This window comes from Morus notabilis, unplaced genomic scaffold, assembly GCF_000414095.1.
Source record: "Morus notabilis unplaced genomic scaffold, ASM41409v2 Scaffold658, whole genome shotgun sequence".
NCBI lineage: Eukaryota > Viridiplantae > Streptophyta > Magnoliopsida > Rosales > Moraceae > Morus > Morus notabilis.
Genome location: NW_010358177.1, coordinates 289,457 through 305,372, shown reverse-complemented (window position 1 = coordinate 305,372; position 15,916 = coordinate 289,457). Strand labels below are relative to the sequence as shown.

Genomic DNA, 15,916 nt, shown 5'->3' with positions numbered 1-15,916 from the left:
AGTGACGAAAGCCGCCATGATCTCATGCCAATATAAGAGATGGACTGGATTGTACCTTAAGTGGAGACTAAGGATAAATAGCATACAGTTATGCGCCTAAGGAATAATGTATGATATAATTGTTTCAGAAATCATATGTAGCCCAAGTGGAAGATTGTTAGAAAATTACGTTTCTTAATAATAATTGTGGGCCACATATTTATAACAATTATATTTACGTTATTTAATTAATTGGGCTAATTAAGTGGTCTAATTATGGAGAGCTCAAATAGTCTCTTAACTGGGTATGGACTAAATGGGTAGATACTTAATGTTGACCTAATTAGGTTTAATGGGAGCTTAATGCGACAGTATATATAGAAACTTAAGTTATGATCCCCAATACGTCAAATCATTCGACCGAACATCCAGTTAAAAATTTGGTGATTTAATTAAGGAAGATAATAACTCGACGTGTTCGTTGTCTTAGAGCCCGTTTGGTTGGAGGATTCGTTCTCTTATTCGAATCATGGTTCATAGTTTGCTACAGTATTTTCTCACAAAAAACACACATAAATCAAAAATAGTTCTAATCCATGAACCAAACGGGCTCTTAAAAAAATTTATTAGAAATTAAGATTGCATCAATAGAGATAAATATTTATTCTAACTTATTTTTAAAAAAATTTAATGTGATAATTCTTAAAATGTGAAATAAAAATTTAAAGATTCAACACGCAACGACCAACAACTTTTTTTTTTCTTTTTTGGGTTCCAACGAGATTAGGCTCCATCAACATAACAACGAAACATCCAAGACCTATAAAGTTGGAGATTGATAAGACTAAAAAGTGACATGATGTAAGTTTGACTATATATTTATCTTTTTTTCTTTTTAATAATTTAAAAGCAATTAAAATAGTTTGATTAAAATTCAAAAAGCATGTAACGGATAGACTTCTGTTGACTGAAAAGTCACAGATGAATTTGGATTATCAAATTGTTTAATCAGATTCAATGGCATGATTATTGAAAATAATAAAAACAATCATTAAAAAAAAATAAGACAATGATATGATTATTTCATGTGGTACCCAAAAAAAACTACATGTACCGGTTCATTTCACCGATTTAAATTTTATTATAGTAAAATACTCTTAGAAACAGTCACATTTAACTTTTTTATTACAGTAAAAAAAATTTAACATAAAATCATATCTCAACTCGAATTAACAAACTAAACAGGCATGTATTAAACACAACATGCTAAACTAAATTCGAATTTTATTAAGTTATATTTTGATTATGACTTTAAAAAAATAATGACAAAAAAATAACCGATATCAAAGTTGCCCATAATATCTTAACTAATTTGGTACCCTGATGATAACACATCCTACACTAAACTCTTCACTCCAAGCTTATTATTAATAATAGTAAAAACAAGAAGCAAAGTCAATCCAAGCCAAGAAAAAAGCAAAATCGTGATGAGATTCTTACGGTATGGCATAGAAAAATAAACTATGAGTAAGTCTTTATTTTTCAATTATCATATCTATATAAGAAATGTTTATTTTATCAAAACATAATATCATGTCATATCTTTTGTTATTCTTTCTTCAATTATATAATCAATGTTTTTTATTCCAATTAGTTAGGAATCGCTAACTTGTTTTTTTTTTTTTTCAAAAAGAGAAATTCATACCATCAAATATTAATCTAATCATCAAACTTTTAAATGATTAACTAGTTAAGTGTAGCGGTCCAATGCTTTATAAATATATTTTTATTTTTATTTTTAGATAATATCATCAAATATTAATTCAATTATCAAATCTTTAAATGATCAATCTGTTAAGTGGAGCGGTCTAATATCTTTATAAATAGATATTTATTTTTGTTTTTAGATGTGTGAGATTCAGATTGAATTATTTATTCTTTACATGCCATGGTGCCCTCTTTCAACTTTGGAGTCACCAATCTTCTGGAAGGTTCACACTGCGAGAACAACATCAATATCACGAGAAGTAGAGGTCTAATAATTTCATGTATGTATTTGGAGGAAGGAACGAAAACAAATATCGATTGCAAAAAAAAATAATAATATAAACAATTAATAAAAACAAATTATGATACTTTCCTTATTTATTATAGTATCAATTTAGTTTATAATTTTAATTAAGTTCAAGCCCCCTTAAATAACTTTTTGTTGCTAGCATTATTAAAAGAACATGCCTTAAAATGGTCAGAGAATTTTTTTTTTTTTTTTTTTTTTGCTTGCTAATGAAATGGCTGAAGAAAGGTCGAATTGCACCATTACCAATTTTTTATATAAACTTTTAATTTTAATAATTTATCCCTTAAATTTACACCTATTGCAAACCACTCCCATTTTAACAACGTATAAAGTTTCGACAAAAATTGACATATAATTTACACATAATATGTCAATTAAAGCATAAAAAAAAATCACTTTTTTTTTTTTGGTCAATGCTAACCCAAACTTATATTCAAAACATAGTCAATTCAAAATTTTCTATTTTGATTAAACTTATTTAAAGATTCTAGCACAAATAAATTTTAACTAAAATAGATAAAAATGATCATGCATGTCGTTAATTAATGGCCCGTGAGGGAGGCACATATCAATTTCTGTAAAAATAAAAATAAAAACAAAAAATTACATTATTATCAATGGGGTAGTTTGCTACAGATTTATAAATCCAAGATGCGAATTTCTAAAATTAGGAGCTCATAAAGGCAAATTGCAACTGTACGATGAGTTCAAGGGGTAACGGTGCAAAAAAAGCCTTAAAAAAAGTAATAAACTGTACCACAAATTGGTTCACCAATCAGGAGCTGCATTAATGTTGAATACATCAAATCTGGAAACTTTTTGGCTTGTAAATCAATGTCAAATTTATAATCTTAACAATACTCTTGAAATGAGTGGACCAGATCCGCTCTGCTCTTTGATTAGATTTTCGAACGTTGGCTTCATTTAAGTATTTTAACTCCCCCATCGTCCCAACACAACCTCCTTTAAAAACTAGCCGTTACTTACACTCCCTCTCTCTCTCTCTCGAATGAATATGCAGGAATCACCGAGCATCTTAATGGGGTCTCCTCTGTTCAGTCCCTCGTCGGACGAGCGATTCTGGAGCGCTCTCAGAAATCGTATTGACGGGCTTCTCGAGGAGCGAAATTCCAAAACCCCTACTCTTGATCGCACTCTAAATATGGTCAGATTCTCCTTTCTAATTTGAATTTGATGATGGGTTTCTGAGATTTTTGAGTTTTGGGTACTTAATTGAATTCTTTTGTGTAGAATGTTGGAGATTCTGGACGTGCAAAACGGTTGAAGGAAGATGCATTGCTTTTGATAAGAGGGTTTGACTCTGTTGCTCACACTCTCTTTCAGCTATCTAACAATTTGGATACTGCTCTTCAGGTTGAGTTTTTTTTTTTTTTTTTTTTTTTTTTTAAGGAAATGAATTGGATTTAAGGGAAGTTTCTTATTTGAAAGTTGTTTTAAGGGTTCAGTAGCTATATAACTTGAAATGTTTTGGAGTTTCTGTTGAAAATTAACATTTGTTGCTTTTTGCCAAGGAAAATATTTAGGACAAATTATAAAAATTTCGATGGACTTTATCATTAGCATCAACTTGTCCCAAAGACTTACAAATGTGCCAAGTTGAGAAAAGTAACAATGTTGGTCAATCTGTCCGTGGATGAAAAATATAGAAAAATGGGATTCGACCTGATGGAGTTGAGTCCCGAAAAATGGGATTCGACCTTGAGGTGGGGCTCGCCCTAGTGAGAGACCCGGATTCAACCCCATTTTGTTGAACCAAAGTGCTCAAAAATTAATGGAAAGACATTGTTAGTTTTTTCGAGTGCTTGTGGTTGCACATTTGAAAATTGAAAAATGAGAGGACAAGTTGACACAAGTTATATTTTGTCCAAATATTCCACTAAAAAAAATATTATTTACCTCATTCTCCCAATATATATAATAAGTGATTATCATACAGATATGAAATATTCATGATTAAGTGCCAAATTTATTCCCTACTGAGACTAAGTTTTTTGATTATCTGAACAATTAGAAGTCAAAAGTCTTATTTTTGAACTTATGAGATCTGTCTTTCGTCTATCTACGTAGGGAGCTAATGATCTCGCAAAACCACCCACCTTAATAGAAATATTCCACAACAGTTTGAAGAAACCAGAGTCAGAGTCAGAAAGTAAAGAAGAGAATTCAGGTAAACAACAAAATGAAGGAGGAGAGACCAATAAAGGATTGAAGAGAAAGTACGACCATTGCTCAGATGATCAAGGAGAAAAAGACTCAAAGAAAGAGAAAGAGCAGAGCCAAAAAGATGGGAAGCTTAAGAAAGCCAAAAATGTTGTTTGTTTGTTTTTACTCTTCTTTTGTTCAATTTCTCTTCTTTTACACGTATAAATGGTTTCTTATTGTTTTTTAATTTCCGTGAACAGCTTGCAATTTCTATGGCAACAAAAGCAGCTTCACATGCTAGGGAACTGAAGTCAATTAAGTCGGATTTATGCTTTATGCAAGAGCGATGCTCACTCTTGGAGGAGGAGAACATAAGGCTCAGAGATGGATTCTCTAAGGGGATAAGACCCGAGGAAGATGATCTGGTAAAAAAGATATATGAAGTGATTCCTTTTCTAGCATAATGATAATTGATATGGATCTGGATGGTTGAATTTTTTTAACCAGATCATCTTCCTCGGGATAAGACCCGAGGAAGATGATCTGGTAAAAAAGACATATGAAGTGATTCCTTTTCTAGCATAATGATAATTGATATGGATCTGGATGGTTGAAATTTTTTATTTTTGGATAAAAATAACTCAAATTTCAATCATTGTCAATCATTAAATGCATGATAAACAGACACAGGTGATACTGAGCACTACACTAGTAAAAGGCGGGTTCTTAGTGTGAGACACATTGATAGAACCCACCTTTTTTAGTTATGGTGCACCACGTGTTTCACTGAGAAATTGTATGCACACTAGTCATACCTAATTTTTGGCCAAATTATTGACGTTTTTGTCAAAATTGTGATTGTGGGGGTGTTGTTGGACAGGTGAGGCTTCAATTGGAGGCACTGCTGACTGAGAAATCAAGATTGGCAAATGAGAATGCAAACCTTATAAGGGAAAACCAATGCCTCAACCAACTTGTGGAGTACCACCAGCTGACCTCTCAAGAAGACTTCTCTAATGCTTCCTATGAACAAGTCATTCAGGGATTGTGCTTAGACTTCTCGTCTCCGCCCCCGCCTATACCAGAAGAGGAAGCAACGGATGAGCATCACGATTGTGATGCTGCTGTCGAATGCTTTGAAACACCGGTCGGCAATCTTTTTGGCTTCTCTGATGGTCTCAATGAGTGCGACGATCATCACTAAAGGCTGACCTTTGAGTGATTCAAATGCTGACCGAGTTTTTTTACTTTGCAAATTGTTTCATTTTGGATTCGGAAATAAAGTATCCCCTGTAAAGTTTCGATGATTATACACGGATTCAAGTCACTAGTTTATTTCAATATTGAAGATGGTATCTAATCAATCAGATTGTGCCACACCATCCACCATCAAAAAAATTGAAATATCTTTCTAACTAACTTTTCTTTGGTTTGATATCTAAATCTATTAAATGACGTGTCCCATTATGATTAGTTAGACAACAATTTACAGATTTGAATCCCTTGATCTGTAAAACTTTTTAAAACACCAAGCTCATTCTTAACTGCTGAGATTCATCTTACTTAAATTATCTCCTCTATTTAGGTGAAATATCTTTATCTTATTACAAATGCCGTATTACTCATGTTTTTGAAAACAATAAAAATATTTATACCCCTTAATCATTTCGAAGAAAAATATCCCTTAATCAGTTGCTTTTTGTTAAAATACAAAGATCCCAAAATCAAATAATGAGATTGGGTGTGGTAGATCAACGTTAAGGTGCATAATAGTAATTTTGTTAAGGTGGGAAATAATAGAAGTGCATGTATAGATTAACGCTAAGGTGCAAAGTAGTATTTTTGTTAGGGATTTTAGTACAAACTAGAGAGAAGCATTTGTTCTAACCACTTTTTGTACTTCATCTATCAGTGTTCAATTAAAGGGAAAAGAACCATCTTCACCTACGGCTCTCCTTCTTTCAAATGATGAGTCAAACCATCTCACTTGAGAAATGTTTCTGAGTATTTAACTTCAAAATTTGTCATAGTTGTAATCTTGTTATGTTCGAGCATGGGGAGAGAGAGAGAGCATGTTAGACTATCCATATCTAAAATTGATTGGATAAGAACTATTGAAGAAGGCATTGGTGGTCAGATCAGAGTCTTCAAGAGCCAAGACTTCGAAAAATTTATTTAGATTAACAGATAATAACGAACTAGCAGCACTTATCACATGAATATTAGACCAAAAGACAGGTGAATGTATACAGTGAGAACTGAGAATAGGAGAAACACAAACATCATAGAAGACAACCGAGTTTTATTGAGTTTCCAATGCCACAAACAATATACGATGCAATCCATACATATTTTTGCACTATTTCATGTTTGAAGTTTGTTCAAGAAAGAGAAAAAACACAAATCACAAAGCCAATTACTTAGGTGACGCAACACGAGCACCTGCAAAGGGGAAAGAGAAAAAAGTGTGAAAAGATTGTAACAAGCATCATCTCGATGGCAATCTGATTTCACAAGAGGTCACCTGTTTATGTTAATGTCGTTTTTTATTTGCTGCTTCTTATTAACACATGGAAGATTGCAACATCAAACAGATTGTTTAGAAATTGAAGTCCAATTCAGACTACCGTCCATTGGACTATTAATTAGTCTGACCATGTTGCTAGCTAAACGTGAATGCCTTTCGAAAAAATATACTTATTATGAAAAACCATGAGAAGAATGATTTCGACTCTCCAAAAGAGTTTCGACAGAGTAACACCTAGCTGAGTAGTGAGTACTAACCATTATTTACTTCCTCCTTTGATTATTCTTCTGTTTTCCAGACAACATCTTTCAGCCCAGTAGAGAAGTTCTTGTAGAACTGCGAATTTAAGGGAGCGAAAAACATTACAAAACAGATATCTGTTGCCCACGACATAGAAAACTGCAATTATTTATGTTTTCTTCTTCAAACTGCCAACATTATCTGACAGAACATGGCTAACGTTATTTGTTGACAGAAGCATGTGCTGTACCACCGAATGTCTTTTTGCTTCTCATCAATTAAATGTTTTTTTTTTTTTTTTTTGGGCTAAGAAAATGCAAGTATTTATACATGTGTTTCTTTGACAGGCTTACTGTTAGGAACCTGATAGTTAGCTGTTGTTTTTTAGTAGTCTTTTAGTAGTATAAATAAGGGTCTAGTGGCCAATGAGGGGGGATGATGAGATTTGTAGAGAGTGTCTAGTACGGTGCACTATCTTGGAGGTCGGGGGTCCTCGAAACCGCTCATTTATCCTGTAATTTTCCATTTTTAGTATTGTTAATGAATTCCTAACAATGGTATCAGAGCATCTACGGTCCATGGAGCTCTTTGAGTTGAGAGAGAAACTTAGGGCTGCTCTAAGAGCTAATCTCAAGGTTTCTAGTGGTGAGCCTGTGAGTTCAAAACCTAAGGTTTCGCTATTTGAGTTGAAAGAAAAACTTAGGGCTTCGCTGTTTGGAGGTGAGCCAAAGCGACAGGATGTGGAGCATCAACGTCAACGAACGTCGCCGGAGGGAATGCTACCAGAACCTGAATCGCAAGATGATGTCGAAGACTTGAGCAATTTTTCGCGATCTAGTGCAAGATCGACCAGATCTGAGGCGAACGGCGGTGGATTTGCGACGAAATTTGAGAACACTAACGCGATTGGCACTAATATTTCAAGATCCAGTAAGATTGACGCTAGATCTGGGAATTTTGCTGCGAGTTCTGGCACGGCGGAGGCTGGGCTCGACGATTTGGTTCTGGTTTGGACAAGGCCTCACGATTCCAGCGTGAAAGGGGTTGGTTCCGGTGCTACGGACGCAGATTCCGGCACGGCGGAGGCTGGGCTCGACGATTTGGCTGCGGTTTGGACAGGACCTCACGATTCCGGCGTGAAAGGGGTTGATGCCGGTGCTACGAAGGCAGATTCCGGCGGGATTGTAGTGGAGTCCCGCAATTCCGACTCCATTAAGGCTGATCCGGGTGAGATTGGTGTTGCTTTCGAAAATTCCGGCCAAATTTGGAGCGGGTCTCATGATTCTGACACTGTTGAGGTTGTTTCCGGCAAGGTTGGGGTTGATTCCGGCCCAGTTTGGACTGGGCCTCGCAATTCCGGCGTGAAAGGGGCTGGTTCCGATGCTACGGAGGCAGATTCTGGCGGAATTGGAGTGGGACCCACGAATTCCGACGCCCGTAAGACTGGGTTTTGTGATTTTGACGCCATTGGGGCTAGCTCCGGCGAGATGATGGCCAGGAGTGCAATTCCGACGCGAAATCCGGCAATTTTTGGGCTGACTCCCGAAATTCTGTTTGGAAGTGGGCTGGGTCTAGTGTTTTCGGTATGGGCAAAGTCAATTTTGGGGTTGGATCTCGTAATTACAGCGTTAATTGGCCTAATTCTGGAGCAATGGTGGTTGGGCCTCAAAACCACTCATTTATCCTGTAATTTTCCATTTTTAGTATTGTTAATGAAGCTTAGATTTTCGGGTTCCTAACACTTATACACTTGGAAAAGCATAACCGTAGGTCTGGTCCCGCCTGCACCGTATAAGAACCTAAATCTCAAAATAGGATTCCAGGGACAGGAGTTAAATGTTAGCTAATTTAGTTCACCATAATATGTCGTACTAACTAAAGCAAGAAGCAAAGTAGTGACGAGGTCTAGTCGGTAGGACTACGCATTTGTACAGTCAAAGATACAATCACGGCAACTTCATGGGGGAAAAAATGCTAATATCCGTATGTAATAAATAGCCCCACTTCTTTCTCCTAAGATTAAATATCAAATCCTTGGATGAAATGAGTACATTGATATTGTAATACCTTGTGAAATTCCAGAGTATCGCCGCCAGACTTTCGGACTTCAACCATATACAGTGAAGGGGCCACCTCAAAAATCTACATTACATGAAAAGAAGAAATTTGGACCAATTTTAAGAGGAAATGTTCAATAAAAGTATTCACTAAAACTAAAGGAGCGTGTGTGTGTGTGTGTGTGTGTGTGTGTGTGTGTGTGTGATGTACCTCTGTTGCAACAGATAAATGACCTTTCCGTCCACTTTTCCCGCCCTGAAGCTTCAACTGAAATCAGAAAAAGAGAGAGATTGATGCAATGCTTCAAATATCATGAAACAATAGGAAATGCTTCATATACACAAACCAATAAGGATAAAGATACAATGTGGTAACTCAAGGTTAGACAGAAAGAAGGAAAGAGGAAGAGAGAGTCATCAAACCTTGAAGTTATTTTTCTTTACATCAAAACCCAGAGGACCTGCAGCTTCTTCAATTTTAGAGATTATCTCATTGGCAGAACATTTTGATGTGAATCTTGTCTCTCGTTTGACAAGCCCCTGTTAACCACAAAATTTCACAAACACAGACGCCGGTATGACTGGTCTATAGAACAAGCAAACTCTCTCAAGTATCAACCCATGACACTTGAAATTCATGCATACACTCATACATAGATACATATAATATTCCTTTGCTGAATCAGATTTTATGTGATTTGAAAAAACAATCTAAAACAACAAAAGAAAATCCAATAATCAGGATTATAAGGAATATCATAGCCTGTACATATACATTTAGAGTTAGCATCTTTGTTTTCCTTTATTTAAAGAAGCGGATTAGAAAGCGCATTAAAGAGCAAAAAGAAACCAACCTTACCATTTGCTTTTCAAAGAGGGAACCAAGGTTCAGGCCCTGAGATGTAGAGATTAATTCAAAGGCATTCATAGTGACAGGCGCCACAGGCCCTTCTTCTCGCCTCTCCACGACAAGGTTTCCAGATTCCTGTGACCATAGAAACCTTTTTAAGTGCAAATTCAGGAACTAAAAGTGTGGAAGAAATAATAAAAATTCTTAATGCGATCAAGAACCTTACCCCAGATTCATTAAAGATAGCATCCACGTCATCAAGGCTAACATCAGCTTGTTCAAATCTCGGCGGCTTATATCCCTTCTTAAACCACTCATTCTCAATAATCTCAGCAGCCGTAATTCTCTGTATCATGCAATAGATAATGTTTAATTAAGAAATAATGATATACCAGATACGCTTGAAAGGGATGCAGGAAATATCTCCCCTTTAAAAAGGGGTACAATCGTACATATAGGATTATGATCCGACTTTTTTTTCCCCCTGATAAGAAACTATGATCATCACAATGATTTAAAATGGTGGGGGGGAAGAAATTCATCGGACAAATACCGTTAAGGGGTTAGGATCCAAGATTCTTTTGATTAGTTTTTTTGCACTTGAGGAGAACCATGGTGGAAACGTGAATTCAGCCTTGAATATCTGTAATCCAAGAAAAACCCAACACAGCAACCTTTATGTTTGTTGCTGAAAAAATAGATAATATAGCCTAATAGAGCAGTTGTTGTGATATGATAAGTTATCTACTCTACATTAAAGTATTACAAATACAAACGTGTCAAAATCAGTCACCTTTTTATATAATGCCATGAGGTTAGAATCTTCAAAAGGCAGGAAACCAGCCATTAAAACATAAAGAATCACGCCACATGACCATAAATCTGCCTTCGCTCCATCATACCCTTTGTTGTTGATCACCTGGGTGAGAAAAAATGTTGCTAAGAAGGAAATATTAAGACAGGATTACCAATATGATGAATGAAAAGTTAGTATACCTCAGGAGCGACATAATTTGGTGTTCCACATGTAGTGTGAAGTAATCCATCTTCCTAAAGTAAAGGAATAAAATAATGAGTCGGTATAAAATTGTACGTTTAAAATAGTAATTGAATACTAACCCCACTGTACTGATATTGAATTTTTATGGAATTACAATTAAAATACTTTCTCAATGAACCATGAATTGATCATACTCACTCGAACTTGCTGAGGTAGTGCACTCAATCCAAAATCCGAAACTTTAAGGGTGCCACCAGCATCTAGCAGCAAATTCTCCGGCTGGGATTTACAACAATAGTGACATCTCAATATAATTAATAGACTTGTTCTTATTGTCTGCTTACAGTTAAAATAACCAAGAATACACATGAATGAAATGATAAAAATTCCCATGAGAAGCTACACCTTTAGGTCTCTATGAAAAACACCTCTGCTATGACAATAATCCACGGCACATATAAGCTGCTGAAAATACTTTCTTGCTTCATCTTCTTTAAATCTTCCTTTACTTGCCTGGCTCAAGAAAAAGAGCGCTGAATTAAGATAACTTGGATAATAAAGGTAATGAATTATCAACTGGCCGGTGTTTGTTATAGAGACAGACAGAAGGAGAACTAGTGAAACCACAATCTTACAATTTGTTCGAACAGCTCTCCTCCGGTAACAAATTCCATAACAATGTATATCTTTGTCTTGCTAGCCATTACCTACATTAAGAATATTGGAGGAATTCGCTAAAAATTCCAAAAAATGAAAATTAAAACAATCCAAATTAATAAGAGAACTCCAAATATATGGCAAGAACATAACATCAGCAGTGCATAAGTTATACCTTAAGGTTGCATTCTGACATGATGTTGTTTTGTTGTACACGTATTGGGAGAGAAAAAAAAAAAAAAAAAAGCAAAGCAATTTTAACAAATTAAAAGGATGGATTGCTAAATCAACAGACATTAGAATAGAAACTGAAAAGACGGTTTACTTTTAACTCAGAAATTTAAATTCTTAAGAAACTCCGGGAAAAGAAAAATAAAATTGCCATCACCAGTTTCTCACATCTACCACTAACATTGGCTCCATAATAGATTCTACCATATCACCATAACTCCCCTGGGTTATTGTTTTCTCCAACCAGCTATAGTAGTATAACTCAATATGATATCACTATAAGAAGCATGTCCCGAACACATTTAAGTGTATTTGTACATGTACTATGATTTGTTGTCTAACCTCATACATGCGGATGACGTTTGGATGCCTAATTAGCTTCATCGTTGATATTTCACGTTTGATCTGCAGAAGAAGAACAAAATTTTGATGTGTTAGCAACGCAGGATTGCTGCATCCAACCATTAGCATGAAGTTAAATGAACTCATTAGAGGCGACAACAATGGTGTTTAGTCAGTTGGTTAAGGCTTTAGCTACCTAATTACACATTAGGCAGTTCTGAGGAATTTGGAAGCCAAACAATCCCAAAGAAAACCAGAAGTCACTTTCTCAACCTCTTAACCAATCAGCTGACTTGGATTTGCCAGCTCAGACACCAATCCCTGCACCCATCCGTTCCCTGAATCCGCAAGCATCATTTTTTATTCTTACGCCTCACGTACGTGAAACGCAAGTTAGGCTTATCAGCAGCCCACTTGTATTGTTAGTTACTTTGATTAGATTGGTTATTCCAAGGGCATGATTGGAGGTAGTAGTTTACAGAGGTCAGTATCTATACCTTATTATGCTGATTATAGGTGAAGTAATACAAAAGTATTTTTCCAGAAAATTCTTCTTTCATTCTTTCAAATCTCTCTAGTTTTCTAAGAAGTGGATAGGAAAATAAAAACCTAGTTAGACAAATTTGAATTAGTATTATTATACTCAAGTGGACTAATTCAGTCAATCTATCCAACAAAGTTCTAACCAACATAAACAGAAGAATAATAAAGAAGAATGTGTACAGTCTCTCGATATAAAACAATGACAAAAGTTCGAGTTCTGCACATTACTGTTTCAAAGTTGACTTTGTCCTCATTCTTTCATTGAGGGGGAAAAAAATAATAATAGTGAACGTCCTCAATTTTTCCATTACATTCTCAGTTAACAAACAGGTGATCGTCAATGAATAATGGCAAATCTAGTCCATTATAAGGAGACAAATGTATAATGATTCAATGAATAACGTTTGTAGAGTCTGTGTCCGAAAAAAAAAATGAAGAAATTAATTCCTCCAATTTACTGTTCTCAAGTTGACTTCATTCTTAGTTCCAAATATTTAATATACCAAACAAGTCATTTTCCATTTCTTTCTCGGCTACCAAACAATATTGGGATAATAAATACATTATCCAGCAATTTGATATTAAATTCTGAATTTCTACGGCGAATCTATCGGACATAATTCATTAATTCTAGTTAGTACAGAAGAGAAGACTAGGAAAGAGAGCTTTTTCCTATTGTTTCCTGCTAAAAAAACTAAATATCTTTCCAGCCTTTCAAAGTTGACTTTTTCTTCGTCACTCTTATACGATAAAGAAAAGAAAAAACAACGACCAAGACACCAAGTGGTCGTCCTCAATTTTCCTGCACTTTCTCGGCGACCAAACAGCTAGCATCCCATCAAATGCTAACAAAAAACGTAACAGACTCAGTCCACACACAAACTAATTCGCCCAAATCTAATCATCCGATCAGTACAAAGATCAAAACAAACACAGCAAAAACTAAAAATCGAAAAAGGAAAAAAAAAAAAGTACCTGGCCGATCATCTTGTGCTTGAGAAGTTTGTCCTTGTCGAGAATCTTGATCGCGACGTTCTCTCCGGTCTCGATGTTGCGAGCGAACTTGACCTTGGCGAAATTCCCCTCTCCCAGGGTCCGACCTAGCTCGTACCTCCCCACGCGCGTCCTGGTGCTGCCGCCCGCCCTCGAGCTCGACGACGACATCTCCGTCCTCTTCCTCTTTCTCTCTCTATCTCTTCAACACCTTTCCTTCCTTCCTTAGATTCCTCTTTCTCTCTCTATCTCTCTCTCTCTCCAGAACCTTCCCTTGACTATCAAGACCTCTTCTTCTTACAAGGCTGCCATACCTGGGACTTAGCCACCCTCATCTTTGCCTCGATTTTGGAGAAGAAGAAACAGAAATCAACACACACAAATCCCAAAGAAAACACTTTCCGAATCCGAATCCGAGGTTTCTTCGCTCAGAATCCGAGAGAAGCTTCTGCGAAGTTGACAACGAAGAAGAACGAGGAAAGAGAATTCTCCGCGGATGGATCGTACGAGAATCCCATTAATTCGGAGCGGATCAAACGATGAAAAACCAAACCAACAAAAAAATATATTTGGAATTGACGAATAATTTTGTCAATTTACATTCGCAAATGGGAAAATCAAATTTTCTTTTTGGGTTTACTAAATGGGAAAAATGGAATGAGGGACGTAGATCTGTGGGTTGTGATTTGCTATTTGAGGGAAAACGAGAAGTTTCTACGGCGGGATTTTGGTATTGAAGATTTGAAAGATAATTAGCTTTAGCCTTTAGGGCTTTTGCGATGCGATTGGAGTGAAAAGTATTAGTAGAAAAGGGTGGGAGGTGGCTTGCCTTATTCTTATACTAGGAAGTAGGAAAGGAAGCTTCAGAGCTGGTTCATTTGGATTTTTGACTTACAGTGACTTAAATATAGATTTTGAGTTAAATTTAAATTATAATTTTAATTAAAGTTATAATTTTAATTTTAATTTTAATTTAATTATGTATATTTAAATTATTATTTAAAATAAAATAAAAATTTGAATTTATATTTGAATAGATTAAAATTTAAATTTATATTTAAATATTATTTTAATAAAAACTCAATAGTGATGAAAAATTTTAATATGATATATGGGTAGGAATTTATTTATCTTTTCGTTGTGAACGCAAAAAAAAAATCATTTCAATCGGAATTAAAACGAAATAGTTATAGCGTTTTTAAAAATAAAAAAATATTATTTATTAATTTGAGTTTGAGTTTAAAAACTTGAGTTAAATGGAGAACTTGAGCTCAAATTTTAACCCCAAACTCAAATTTAAATTCAAATTTTATAAAAAAAATATAAATATAAATAAAATTATAATTTGAGTTCAACTTTTTTTTAAACTTAAGTACAAAAGAACAAGCCCTCAAGTTAGTTTCAATGCGCAACAAAAGGCTTTCACATGTAGTACTGTTACTAGCTGAAAAGTAGTAACTTGTGTTCGTTAGACCTAATTATAAAAATTAATGATAAAATTAGATAATAAAATATTTAAAAAATACTGTAGCGAACTATAAATCATAATTCGAATCGGAACTAAACAATTAATAAATACGGACACATTTGAAAAAATTAACTAAAAATGATGCACGAGAAAGATATTGATTCAGGGACATTTTTAAGAGATTATTTTAGTTGAAAAATTGTAAAAAGGAAAAATGTAGCATATAGTTTAATGAAGCATATTTAAAAAGAGCATTACTAAGAGGTTGTTTGGTACCTAGATTCGTTCCCTGATTCGAATCATAGTTCGTAGTTCGCTACAGTATTTTCTCTCATAAAAAATACACGTAAATCAAAAATGATTCTAATCACATGGTTCTAATCCATGAACCAAACGTCTCCGTACAACTCCGCAAGCTATTGAGCCGCATGTGAATCCCACAAGGGTATGGGGTCCACCTCAAGTGTCTGAGAAGTTGCGGCTTTATAGAGTTGTTATGTCATTTTTATATTTAAAAATAAAGATTAATTACAAAAATTTTCTCTAAATTATAATTTTTGTAACACTTTACCTTCTGATGTTTAAAATGTAAAATATGTTCTTTTTAGATAATAAAATGTTAATAAAAAAACTTCAACCGTTAAATTTTTAATAGAAATTGACATTTAATTTATTTTAGGAGTATTTTGGTAACTCTATGGTTTAAAATTTAATATGAATTTAAAACTAATTTAAATTTGAACTTTTAATTATAGAACATCCATCATTAATTTTGTCATTGGGAGTGAA

At 34.7% G+C, this 15,916-nt stretch overlaps 2 protein-coding genes across 3 annotated transcripts; one reads left to right on the top strand and one right to left on the bottom strand.

The window, feature by feature from the left end:
- Positions 1 to 3,048: 3,048 nt before the first annotated feature.
- On the top strand, positions 3,049 to 5,601 carry LOC21394697. Its single transcript, XM_024161685.1, has 5 exons — positions 3,049 to 3,221; positions 3,308 to 3,430; positions 4,145 to 4,387; positions 4,480 to 4,644; positions 5,100 to 5,601. The coding sequence occupies exons 1-5, from the start codon at positions 3,066 to 3,068 to the stop codon at positions 5,421 to 5,423; spliced, it is 1,011 nt and encodes a 336-aa protein (XP_024017453.1). The 5' UTR covers positions 3,049 to 3,065; the 3' UTR covers positions 5,424 to 5,601.
- Positions 5,602 to 6,506: 905 nt separating this feature from the next.
- LOC21394696 (CBL-interacting serine/threonine-protein kinase 23) lies at positions 6,507 to 14,525 on the bottom strand. Of its 2 annotated transcripts, XM_024161674.1 has the most exons (15): positions 13,642 to 14,525; positions 12,124 to 12,186; positions 11,529 to 11,600; positions 11,299 to 11,406; positions 11,092 to 11,172; positions 10,890 to 10,943; positions 10,687 to 10,812; positions 10,447 to 10,536; positions 10,120 to 10,239; positions 9,903 to 10,028; positions 9,467 to 9,583; positions 9,255 to 9,311; positions 9,054 to 9,128; positions 7,004 to 7,082; positions 6,507 to 6,661 (listed from the first exon to the last, which is right to left on the bottom strand). In XM_024161674.1, the coding sequence occupies exons 1-14, from the start codon at positions 13,828 to 13,830 to the stop codon at positions 7,026 to 7,028; spliced, it is 1,335 nt and encodes a 444-aa protein (XP_024017442.1). In that variant the 5' UTR covers positions 13,831 to 14,525; the 3' UTR covers positions 6,507 to 6,661; positions 7,004 to 7,025. The 2 variants fall into 2 exon arrangements, 1 of the variants encoding a protein (XP_024017442.1); XR_002901642.1 differs by lacking the exons at positions 6,507 to 6,661; positions 7,004 to 7,082; positions 9,054 to 9,128 and having other exon boundaries at positions 9,898 to 10,028.
- Between the last annotated feature and the right edge of the window lie 1,391 nt (positions 14,526 to 15,916).